General features: G+C 42.9%; 1 protein-coding gene across 2 annotated transcripts in view; it reads right to left on the bottom strand.

Moving 5' to 3' along the window:
* The window catches only part of LOC147728085 (broad substrate specificity ATP-binding cassette transporter ABCG2-like), a 514,375-nt gene that overhangs the window by 290,915 nt on the left and 210,508 nt on the right, over positions 1 to 12,952 (bottom strand). For both annotated transcript variants that reach the window (XM_086961970.1, XM_086961971.1), the window contains exon 5: positions 12,625 to 12,777. In XM_086961970.1, coding sequence (XP_086818096.1) covers positions 12,625 to 12,777 — 153 coding nt within the window. The remainder of the gene's footprint in view (positions 1 to 12,624; positions 12,778 to 12,952) is intronic.

Consider the following 12,952-nt stretch of genomic DNA (forward strand, 5'->3'; position numbering starts at 1 on the left):
AGGCTGGAAAAGCTTATACACTCTGAACAATCCAAGTGGTGGGAGCACCGGTCTCTTTTCCGGTATTTACAAGTCGGGAGAGTGCCGCGTGGACTCCGAATCATCTTGGCTCCCAGTTATGACAAACCTGACCCAGAAATGTTGAGGGTATGGGTGGAACTAAATCTGGAGTCATCAAGTAAACTAATAACGCTTCTGGTCAGATACGCTGAGAGTGACCGCGTAAAATTGCAGGGGGAAATTGAAAAACTAGAAATTGAAATTGCTGCTCTGGGGAATGATGATCAAATAACGAAATTGCGAGATGAGATGTTGGCCAGACTAAAGAAGGAAAAAGAGGTGATAAAGAAAAGAAAAGCTTACAAATTCGAAAGGGACCGGCTGGACTACCTCAACGGGCAGATTTTCACCTTCGCCTGCAGATATGATGGGGTCAAAGCAAAAGTAAAAAATTTCCAGAACAAAGGTTCAAGGGATTTAAGAACAATATCGGTTTCTGCATCAGAGCTCAGTTCAGCTGCGGAAAGCGAACCAGAAGGTGAGCCCACAAGTATGCAGTCTTTGGGATTTACCAAACTTACACTGGCCGAAGAAGTGGATTGTCTCTGCACAGATTGAAGGGACACTCTGCGCTCCCGTGCACCACCTGGAGGCCAAATCAAAGGCGTAATTTCAAGCGGGCTCAACGCCGCAAAAGCGTCAAGCGACGGGAGCAACAAAACAAGGGGAACTGCGAGAGGAAGATGGAATCGTAATCAGAGTCGCCCCAAAATGCAAGCAGCAACTCCAACTCTATAATCAATTTAACCTCAGTTGTTCTTTCTAAAAATGACGAGGATGTGTTGAAATTGGGGTTATCGTATTGTCCACCTTGCAATTTTAACTATGCAGACACTCGCATGGACACCTTCAGGTTCATTCGGAAGTTGAAGCTAAATAAGTTTCACAGTATGACACCCAAGAAAAAGAAATCAACAGAAGCAAGTAAAAGTCCCTCTTTACTAACAGTAGGAGACAAGGAGGCCTTTGATGATATTTGGGCACTTCAAAAAGAAATGGATGGGAGCGCTAATTCTGTGTCCAATACTGCACCAGAGGCTATCAGGAAATGCCTAACCCCATTCAAGCCGAAATCCACTTAACAACCAATCATGATGCATGATAACATGGATGCTTACCATGATTTGGTGGTCCAGGACCTTAAAAAATTGTATATTGCCACCAACAGCAAACTACATGCCATTAACAACCAAAATCGGTGCTATGCCCAATTAATCAAAAAGTTGGATGCGAATAACATGGTCATTGTAAGGCAGGCCGACAAGGGCGGCAACATGGTATTGTGGCCTCAAAGTTTGTACATGTTGGAAGCTGAAACACAATTGGGGGATACCTTGTGCTATAAAAAGAGTAATTTACCTATGGCTAAAGCTGCATGGGTTGATCAGTCTAAGAAACTCCAGGCTTGGAGAAGTGGTGGAGTGATCACTGAAGAAGAATTTCGATTCATGAAAAAAGAACACCCAGTGATTCCCACCTTTTACCTGATCCCCAAGATACATAAAAACTGTGAAAATCCCCCAGAACGTCCTATTATTTCAGCGATAAATAGCTCCCTGGAGAATGTTTCAAAATATATTGATTTCTTTTTACAAGATTGGGTTAAGGGACTGAGGTCCTATGTTCAGGATTCATCAGACTTTATCCGTAAAATTGAAGGTGTTCAGTGGTGTCCAGATATGCTTCTAATGACTCTAGATGTGTCCTCCATTTATACCTCTATTGGTCATCTTGATGGTTTGAAGGCTGTGGAATATTTTTTTAACAAACACCCGATGCATTGTGCAGTTCATGACAGAATGCTGCTTTCTATGATAAAATTGTGTTTGGAGCAGAATTATTTTGTTTTTAACAAACAGATTTATCAACAGACCAGGGGGCTCGCGATGGGGGCCTGTTTCTCCCCCAGTTACGCATGTTTACACATGGGACTGTGGGAGGAACAGGTCCTGTCGGGACAGCTCCGAGACATCATGGCACAGAACATTGTGGTGTATCTACGCTACATTTATGATTTGTTTTTTGTTTGGCGGGAGTACGGAGGAAGCAGCTAATGAGTTTGTCAACAAATTGAATTCCAACGCCTTGAACCTTAGATTTACATCTCACATTCATGCGGTTTCCATCTGCTTTCTGGATATGCAGATTTATGTGCATAATATCACCTTAGCAACTAAGCTTTACAGAAATCCAACAGCTGGCAACACCATTTTACACCCTACAAGTTATCATCCCCGGCATTTGATCCGCAGTATCCCTTATGGGGAAATGCTGCGGATCAAACGCGTATGTAGCGAGGAACAGGAATGTGTGATTGCGCAAGAGACTAGCAAGCAAAGATTCCTAGAAAGGGGTTATTCGAAAAAGGTTGTTGAGTCGGCATTAAGAAGAACTCAACAGATGTCCCGTGACGAGGCTTTAATTCCTAAATCACGGGTTGTAGCTAATGCCTCATAAGATGACACAATACATTCACGCATGATTGTGACGCATAGCAGGCAACACTCTGATATTAGAAAGATCTTATATAGAAATTGGAACCTCATCAAAGGGGATCCAGTGATAGGTCACAGAGTGTTGAACATGCCTTTGCTTACATTCAGGAGATGTACCTCAATGGCTAAACCTTTGGTCAAAAACACATTGGAACCACAGATGTCAAACACTTAGGGAGCTCTGGGTAAAGGCTTTAGAAAATGTATTCAATGTAAGGCTTGCCGGTATGGTTGTAATAAGAGTAATTTCATTAGCCCATTTGCACAACGTCCGCCAGAGATTACAAAACGTCTAACATGCAAAACAGATTTTGCGGTATATGTGCTGGAGTGTTCGTGTGTGCTGAGGTACGTGGGAAGTACCAAATTGCCAGTCTACAAAAGAATACTCCAGAACATAATGGCTATCATCGGTAAAGATCAGGCCTATCCGGTAGCCAGGCACTTTGAAGAACTGCATGAGCCAAATCCATCTGAGCTCCAGTATTATGTCATTGATTCAGAGTGGCTTCTGAAAAGAGGAGGTGACAGGGAAGCAAGGCTTCGACTTCTCAAAACTAGATATATTCTGGAGTTGGATAGCAAACAACCAAACGTTTTGAATGCCACAGAAGACCTGCATACCTGTTTACAATAACTAGGCCTTGAGAGAAGGAATACATTTATAGGCCCGAGCTTCTCAAATTTTTGGGTCAGTTTACTGTTATATATATTTTTTTTATTGTTCTAGGGATCGCCTGTGTTGTACAAAAATGTTTTGCTGAATCAGAATGTTAATGATAAATATTGTGCCTCAATTATTTGAGTTTTTAAATGGTGGGGGGTCAAACCGGGATGGTTCCGGAAAAATCAAATATTTTTTGCACTAGCACGAGCACTTTTCTAATTATTTGCACTGAATATGACTCTTATGACCAAGTAGAACATTCATGTGATTAGTGGGCAGAGTTGGACAACTAAATGGATCAATGCCCACTTGGGCAATATTACCTATTGATACAAAAGGCTATAGAGTTGAATGGAGAGATTGATAATTATTTCCTCTACTGCGCAGTATTACATTTTTGTATTAATAATGAATTCATTGCTGTAGTTATAAAAATGTATGAATAGAAATCTTATGGAAAACCGTTAATGAGATTTTTTCCTAAGAAAAGAATAATTATTTTATGCTACAATAATATGAATTTTATATGATTTTATCATATTTATTCATCTTAAATTTATTCAAATGTGGCATTTGTACCGAACATGTACATTTGCACAACTATTGGATAGTAGTATTTTTTCTATGTTGTCCGGATGACACTCTGTATTCCCTATGCACTGTCACTTTAAATATTGGTCTCAGCCTACCGCATTTTGCCATGTGATCAAGCTTCATTGGAAGCGAAATGCGTAATGGCGGCTGGCTGGCTGGAAAAATAAAACCACCTTGAATTAGCACAGAATTCGGGTCTGCTTATGTCATTTGTGCGAAGAACTTCGGCGGCTGCCTGGTTTGAGTGACAAGTTTCGTTGAGATATATATATATATATATATATATATATATATATATATATATATATATATATATATATATATTCACTGAAAAAACCATTGGTTATAGACCATATATAGTTAGGGATTAGCCTTTTCAAAACCTTATTTTACTCACACAAAACCATTGAAATTTCATATATAGTTAGTTCCACTAACTATATATCGCGCACCCGCAATCCACTGCTGATGATGTCACATATTACATCATTCATGACATGGTTAGTGACATCACTGATGACATCACTGATGTGAAAAATCGTGTAAAAAAATAAAATTAATCGAGCAAAATCAGTAGGCCACTAATTGGATCTCTTTTTGACCTCGCTAAAATAGAAATATTAGGAACAACCCTTCATGAGAAATACGAAAATAGTGAGATGAACTGAGCTCCACACCATGAGGGCTGCAAGACAGCTCGGCACCCACCCCGCCCAAAAAAAACGACAAACCCTATGCAAATATTAAAAATATATACAACACACCAGCAAAGAAACAGGGTAAAACATTTTATTAAATAACTATTTACATAACTATTTTATACTTTTTATTGCCCGATCCGGCTAGCTCAATCGATCGAGCATGAAACTCATGCACTCTGATAGCAAGCGTTGCTACTGATGCTATGCAGACCAAAACTGGTTTTCAGTTTGTACATTTTCTAGATTTTTCCATCCAAGGTTGGTTGAGTTTGTAGAACGATGGCTTCAGATTTTCAACATACGGTGTGGTGGCGCGGACTGGGAGGGGGCGCTTCGCTCCTGCCCCCTCCCCAAGTAAGATTTTCATACGTGAAAGTACGTTAATGGTTTTGGTCCCTGAGTTGCTTCAATGTCACTGCCATTCTCAAATGGCATAAGTTCTGGATGTTGGGTGCCATAGTTCAGAGTTCTGAGCAGCGCTTGTAACACTGTCTGAAGCTTATTTCCACCTACTGCAGCTTCACTATTCTCAAAGTAAGTGAGTGTCGTTTGTGGACCTGACTGCATTTGAAAACAATGTGATATGGTACCTCCCTAAACCGCTTGACGGAGGCCCCCGAGGGGCGGTGTGATGGCACGGACTCGGAGAAGACGCTTGGCTCCGACCCCCTCCCCAAGTCTTATAGCACCGGTTTAGCCTGAGATCGCCCCCGACATAGGCGGCTGGCTCCCGGGGTCCGGCGGAACTTTTTGCCTTTTGATGACTCTTCTATTCTGGACCTTGTCCCACAATCCGTTTGACCTGAAGACACGCTGTAGTGGGGCGCCCCTTTACCGTTTTAGTTGCCATTCCGCCCGCTTTTGCTACACTGTGCCTCTTCCGCCATTCAGCTGTTTACCGCCCGCTCTTGCGACTACAGCGTCTCGCTCACCATGTAGTTGAGTTGCTCCCGCTCTTGCGATGCAACGATAAGCGACTGCCACAGGACTCTCAAAATGGCGGCCGGCTCTTCAGATTTGGACGTGGTCCACTAAAATGGCCCTGGGACACCTTGGAACTCGGACACTTCCCTGATTGGGTCCCATTCTCGAAAGCGTCCCCTCAGCCGTGAAGATTCTACAAAAGTCTTGGGGGCCCCCGACTCCCGCAGGCTTCTGGTGGGGAGCGGCTGCCATGTTTGCTCGTGGAATGGCCACGACGGACCAACGAGATGGTAGTGCTCTCATGCTGACGCCAGCTTTAGTCTGAAACATCCAGAAACACTGTAGACTACCAATTCGATCAGTTCCGGTAGCGCCCCAACATGACCCGGTAGAGAAGAACTTGCCCTCCCCTCTTTGACTGATGGTTCTTGTTGCCTGTCCCCTCAGTTGTCATTTTACAGAACTTTTTGGACTGCTGAAAGGGGTTGTGTTCCGAACGCTGGTCGGTGGAGACATTTTGACTATATTCTTGACCTACGTTGTCGCGTAATGCGTTATATGACACGCCGCGTTAGCGCACCCGGAAGTGATCCGGGGCGCGGCGTGCAGCGCGTAACGTAAGCATAACAGGTCATGTGACTTGTTAATAAAACTTTTTATTGGTTCATTTTACTTTTGTTATTTTAATAATGAAAAGCTTGGTCATATGACCTAAAAAATACGCTTTTTATTGATTTCGAACTTTTTTTTTTAAAACATATATGTTATAATATTCCAGGCTAATGTACTTTCCCGGAAAATTTACAACTGTCCTGCAAGTAAAATATATTCCTTTTTCGAGAAAAAGGGCGTTTCTTCGTTCCATGACGGAGCCGTTGAGTAAAAGAGACTCGGCCTGCTGTCTTAGTCGCCGATACGCCTGATTATCAGATTCTTATCGATCACTTTATGTTGCAGGAGTGGAAAACACAACTGCCCTTGACCATTTATCTTTACTGCGTTCCTACATATTATACCTTTTATCCGTCATGTAATTGGACTGCTTTATTTCACTTGCCTTTTACTGATTCGAAAACAGTGACTAAAAGTAAAAACTTTACCAATGTAAATACTACTACCATGTTTTGTTTTAAAAACCTTTATTGTGAAAATGTCAGTATACAAATACGGGCCTATAACAAATCGTATATGATGAGGAGACATTTACATTATAGAGGAACGTAACGAGCGAGCCATTAGGTTGCAAGAACTAAGGTATCTAATAGTTGCGGAATCGGTGGACGTACATTTTGTAATTAAAATACGACAGGGCCACTTACAAAAAAGTTATCTAGATATACATTTGCGTGCAAGTACCATGGGTGACGTTAATTCGAACTTTCAATAGTACAGTAATCAATAACACATCAGAACTTAATATCAATAGGGATGTCGAAATATTCAATCAATTCTCGTCCCCGCCCGCCATGAGCATCAAAACTGCATTCATATCTTGTGATATCAAGGTTGTTCAACCAGTACACAACAAGGAGTTACGAGTCCCATTTATACCAGCGCCATTTTGGGCGAGGCCGGGCAGGTCCAAGATATAGTCAAAATGTCTCCACCAACCATCGGCCAGACCAGAACCCCTTTCGGCCCTTTATGCTACAAGATGGTGTCTTCCATTCAGAAAATATTGTTGGCAGCATTTTGAAAGGAAAGATAAACAGCCGTTCTCCTAGTGAGTCTCACATTGTTACATTTAGGAAGAATGTTGAAGAGTAATATGTGGAAAATCTGAAGCCATTTTTCTACAAACTCTCAATCAGCCTTGGATGGAAAAAAAAATCCTGAAGAATGTACAAACTGAAAACCAATTTTTGTCTGTATAGCATCAACAGCAACGCTTGAGTAAGCTTTGTGTCAAGCCGCCATTTTCATTCAATCAATAGCGTCCCCCTGCACACATTCAGGGACCTGGTCGTGTCTTCAGGTGAAACGGATTGTGGGACAAGATGCAGAAAGGAAAAGGAAAAAAGTTCCGCCGGACCTCGGGAGCCGGCCGCCTATGTCATGGGCGATCCTTGGCCACACCAGGGCAATAGTGAAGCTGCAGCAGGTGCAAATAAGCTTCAGACAGTCTTACAAGCACTGCTTTTCTAAACATTTTTTGATTTTTTTGTATTTTTGCACAGTTTTATATATTTTTTTTGTTTTTGATGGAGGGGAAACAACAAAAAACAGGCATTGAAAAAGGCTCAACAGTGCAGGGCGCCTTGTGCTGGTTCCGACCTATTCACACATCGGTCCACTACTGACATCACCTCATAAACCAACGGGGCACCCCACGCCGACTTTCGGCGCAGCATTGTAGGATGGCCACACCAGTGCGGCAAGTGTTGGTAATATGCCCCCGGATTTTTGCTTGCAGAAATCGGGAGGCGGGAGACTAGCACTGAAATCAGTAGTCTCACGCCTGAATCGGGAGGGTTGGCATGTCTGGATTCTCTACAGCTGGGGCCATAAACTACATCCGCAGGGCTAGGTGATAGCCTGGGACCGGCCTGGCATCTAAAATGGCTGCCGTGCACGACAAAATTGTGGCATTGGAAAAAAGGCAAGATGGCGCAGACAATGTTTATCAATAAGGATTCATTTATAACAAAATATTTTATCGCACTGACAAATTGGCGGTCAACACTTCCTGATTTCCATCGAATCGAACGTTAACAGACGTCACGCAGCAAAAAAAAAAAAAAGCTCACGCACAGCCGCTGGAAGACATGTATCAACATATATGAGCCTCCTCAGCCACCCTCAGAAAACATAAGGGATTAGGATACGTCTCCCGCACCCCCTTATACCTAGTAATTTAATTAAAACGAAGCACAAAATGGCGAATTCCCGTTTCGCTACCAGTTTGCGGCCCAGTTCGCGGCCCGGGAAGCGCTTCTACCGTGAAAAATAATTTTTTTTTTATTTTCCCCACGGGACCCTTTAATAACCCCAACAACATTCCTAGGGGGTCAAGAGGGGTATACCTTGCCCCCTTTCATTAAATTCCCCCTTCGTTTTTCACCTCTTCTTCTCTCTCGATCCTACCGAGAGATAAGATGGCGGCCGCTCCGGACTGTTTAGAATGTTGACAGACACCGGGGAGCCAATCAGCTTCGCATCGCAAAGTTCCGTTTCGCGAAAAGTAAGCGGACCGGAGCGCAGCCCGGAGCGCTGTTACAGATATATATCTTGTTTTGAACGTTAATTTCTCAAAATCCACTGGAGCACATATATTGAGACCTAGCAAAGGCACATCGGGCTAACAGTCCCTACAATTTTGCCAAGTTTCGTGCAAATCCATTCAGCCGTTCGAGCTAAAAGTGAGGCCAAAGGCCCTATGGAAATTAACATGGGAAAAACGCGTTTTGGGACCCCCCTTTTTTCTCGGCCCCCCCTTGACGAAACCCCCCCAAATTTTCAGGGGCTGCTCAGAAACAAAATGTGCCATTTTCCTGAACATTTCAGACGATTCCGTCCACAAACGCCAAAGTTATTAGACATAGAATTTTCAAAAGTCCCATAGACAAAAAATCCTAACTATATATACCTACTGGCGAGACGCCAGTAGGTAGTATATATATATATATATATATATATATATATATATATATATATATATATATACACACACACATATATACACACACATATATATATATATATACAAACACATATATCATTTGCCATGCATAAAAAGAGTTATACTTAACTCAAAGGTCAAAAAACATAGGAGACGGCCTGATTCAAAAAGGTAAACTTACACTTTTATGTAATTTTACTACTTTTAGGCATTCACAAAGTTTCACAACTTTGCACTCCCTATACTTGTGTGCAGAAACTTCACAGTCAGGTAGGAGGACTTAGCACAACTTGTTATAGAGAGCGCAGAACTGTAAAACTCCACACGTAGTTTGTGAATGCCTAAAAGTAGTAAACTTACACAGTGTACGTTTACCTTTGTGAATCAGACCCTTCGTATCCAACAAAGTAAACAATGATTTTGTACTTACCTACACTTTTCTTTTTCACAGTCAATGTAAGTCTGGATGACAAATTCTATTGTTCATAGTACACGAATAATTGCTTTTGTTGAAAGTGAATATCCAATGGAGATGTATCACTCCTCAATAAGCGAAACGTGCTGAAACGTTTAGATCACGTTCATGTGGAGAATGATGTTACAGCAAGGCCTTCCTTAGGACAATTACCTTTTACAATGGGACACCACTGAGTTTTCTATTGTGCTTCTGTTTTAAAAAAGCTGATTCTTGTGCTATGTACTTACCATGTCCGTTTTTTTAGGTCTTGCCTGAGCCAGCGCGCATGCGCTGCTCTGCGGGGTTTTTAGTAAGGGCTTTAAAGTCTGAACACACACTCGTGAGTATGCTTTTATTTTTGTTCACACCTATTGGCTTTTGCGTGCATCTTTCTAAGAAAGACAGCACGTAATTGGCCAAAGGCGGTGCATGACCCGTCTTCTCTCACCCCTGGCCTAGGGAGCTCGGGAGCGAGCAACAGTGCCATCTGTTTCCAATTCTCGCGCCGCGTCTCGCGTCGCATTAATTGGAAACAGGTCAGCGCTTTCACTTTCACCGCCGACCTGGTACGCGCGGCTGTGCTTGTTTTATTCGTTTTCAGCTCGTGGCAGCCTAATGGCATAATTCTAATGTGAGAATGTGTTTGCAAGCACTTTAAAAAAAATATATAAAAAGAAGGAAACGTGTGTAGCATGTTTAAATTGTACAAACTTTGCTTATTTATATGATTTTGGGCACCGCTCTGCTTTTCTTTTCTCAGCACGGGTCCAGCTTCAGGGACACTGCGCTTCAGGTCGTCGTCATCTTTACTCACCAGCGCTGGGGTGCATGGCTGCTTAGTTTACATTCCTCCTCACCACTGCGAGGAGCAGCCTCAAGGAACACCACCGCCTCTGCCTTTTCTTAGGGGAGCGGCACATCACCCTAGGTAACATCAGAGAAGGCTCAAGACAGGCAGCACAGGGAAAGCGACAACAAAGTGGGTTGCCACCTGGGGGTTTGTCCTGGTTCGTTTCCCTCTCCATTTATTTTCTGCTGCTGCACCGGCGTTTGATACAATGTGCCCCCCACTTCAGGCCACACGCATTTCTTTTATCAGCACAGCATCAGCTTTATATCACCGGCACTTCATGTTTCATGAAGTGCAGAGGCCGTGAAGTGGGTGCCGTGTTGATAATAAAAAGACCCATGGCCGCCGCACTTTTTTTTCACAGGCGCAATGTTAATAATTGAAAGGTGCACACACGCTGCTTTCTTCTTTCATGAGCGTTGTTTTAATAATAGAAAGGCGCACTGCAGCCACACTTCTTTTAGCATGGCGGCCAAGAGCCTTTCTTTTATCATCACGGCACCCTTCTGCCGCCTTTTTCACCAGGATTGAAAGCAATTCACTTCCCATCACTCTATACAAAGTCTCCCAGGCAGTGTCTCTTGAAACGTGTGCATGGTCTACAGCTAGCGTAACCCGAGCTTCACTTGTGATGCGCACCCGTTCTCCGGGGAGTCCCAGGTGGGGGAGCCTTGACACCAGCCACAGACCCCTATCATACCAGACAGGTGCCTGAAAACCGCTGAGCTGTAATAATTGCTTTTTTAGATGGGAAAATTCCCAAAAGCTCAAGGCGCCTCTGCTTCTACCCCGCAGTTAGTCTGTCTCTTCAATGAGCACCCTCCCTCAACACATTAATAAACAAGCTTTCGATCCTGCCTGGTTTTGTATTCTCTGTGGAATATTCACGGTTGCGCTATTTGTGCTGCAGTGCTCCATTGTTCTCATAGTTGCTGCCAAACGTGTTTCTAAAGATACCTACAGCAAGGCTTCCGAAGTAAGCAACCTGTGCAACAAATGCCATTATACGGTCTCAGCGAGAAAGCAGACCACATATAAAGTCCCTCCATATGCAAGTCCCTATTCCTAATGGGAGTGAAAGCAACCCATATAACTCAAAATGAATGTAGTGCATGGCTAAAGACTTATAAGATCCCAAAGGCGAGACCTATTGGCTATGCCAGTGCTTGTTTCTTTGGCTGTCAGTGGTCTGTGCCCTTTTCCTAGTCCTCTTCATGGTTGACTCGCTCTGTGCCCTCTATCGCTTCTCTCAGTCTGGATGACAGCACTGTGCTATGACTATTGCACTGGATTACTCTCAACGCTTCTGTTTCCTGGGTTGGATCCATGGGGCAATTTACATTCCCAATTTAATTACTATCGGGGACTCTACTGTGATCAAAGCCTCGCTCCGATGACGTCACTGCTGTGCGGATATTCTAGGACTCCTGGGGACTCGAGCGGATCCCAGAAATCGAGAGGCAGATAAAATATGGCCAAAAAAAAAGTGATACCGGGCAGGATTTTCTTAACAGCTCAAGCTTGAAAAAGTAGGTGGATGCTACTACCGTTAGTAGGGGTGCTAGAAGCAGATCAGAATCCAGCATAACTCCCAGCTTTTTCCTTAACATCCTGATTGGACTGGGCAGTCTACAAATTTTGCATGCCAGAATGTTATAAGTCCGAGGGCCGTGCCGCCCCCTTAATAGATTGAGCCAGGGGCTGAACATCCAATCTGGATTTCCAATAGGCATTGCCAAAATTGAGATCCTGTGTCAATCATTTGCACATCCATGCAGAGACGAACCCAGGTGTCATATGCATCCATGTAGAAATGGATAGCACTATATTATATAAAACAGGAAAATGTCTCAATATAAATGCTGATGGGAACAGAGACAAGACCTCTAGTGAGAGTACAGCAGGTACATTCATGATGGGGCTCAGCACTGCAGAAGGCCCATTGCCACCTCCCCTACTATCTGAATGTTATACTACCTAAAGGTAGGGTTGCATAATTTTCTTGTTGCATTAGTGTCATAGGCATTCTTACTACTCCATTGGAAGTTAAATTGAGAAATAATCTAAATAATTAAAATCACCTTTACTTCGATGTCCACTGAGGTTTATGGTATCTGAGTTAGCACTTAACCACTGTTACATTTATTTAATAATATTCTCCTTGACATAGAGAGACCAAACCTACTCACAGCACTGAGACCTACTTTGTGCTTAATAACACTCAGAATGTGAGACAATTAATGAGACCTTTCATTACCTTGGAATCAGCCACTTTGGTCAAACCAAGCTCTTTGAGGATCTGGTCAATTCGTTCATCTTTCTCTTTTTGTCGAATGGATCTCGGTAGTCGGAGTGCTGCGGAGAACTGCAAATTTTCTCTCACTGTTAAGGTCCCCATAACTACATCATCCTAGGAAGGAAAAAAAATGGAAACATGTTATTTTTGTACCGCTTTCATGAAGTTTCCTTTTTTCCATCATGTGTGTATTTGTACCAAAGAGAAATCAATACAGGGTAAATGAACGATGTCCTGCAGCATTTAGATGGTGTAGAGATTTAGATATTCTTCTCTAACACATTTTGTT

The sequence above is a fragment of the Lissotriton vulgaris genome, chromosome 3_1 (assembly GCF_964263255.1).
Source record: "Lissotriton vulgaris chromosome 3_1, aLisVul1.2, whole genome shotgun sequence".
Taxonomy (NCBI): Eukaryota; Metazoa; Chordata; class Amphibia; order Caudata; family Salamandridae; genus Lissotriton; species Lissotriton vulgaris.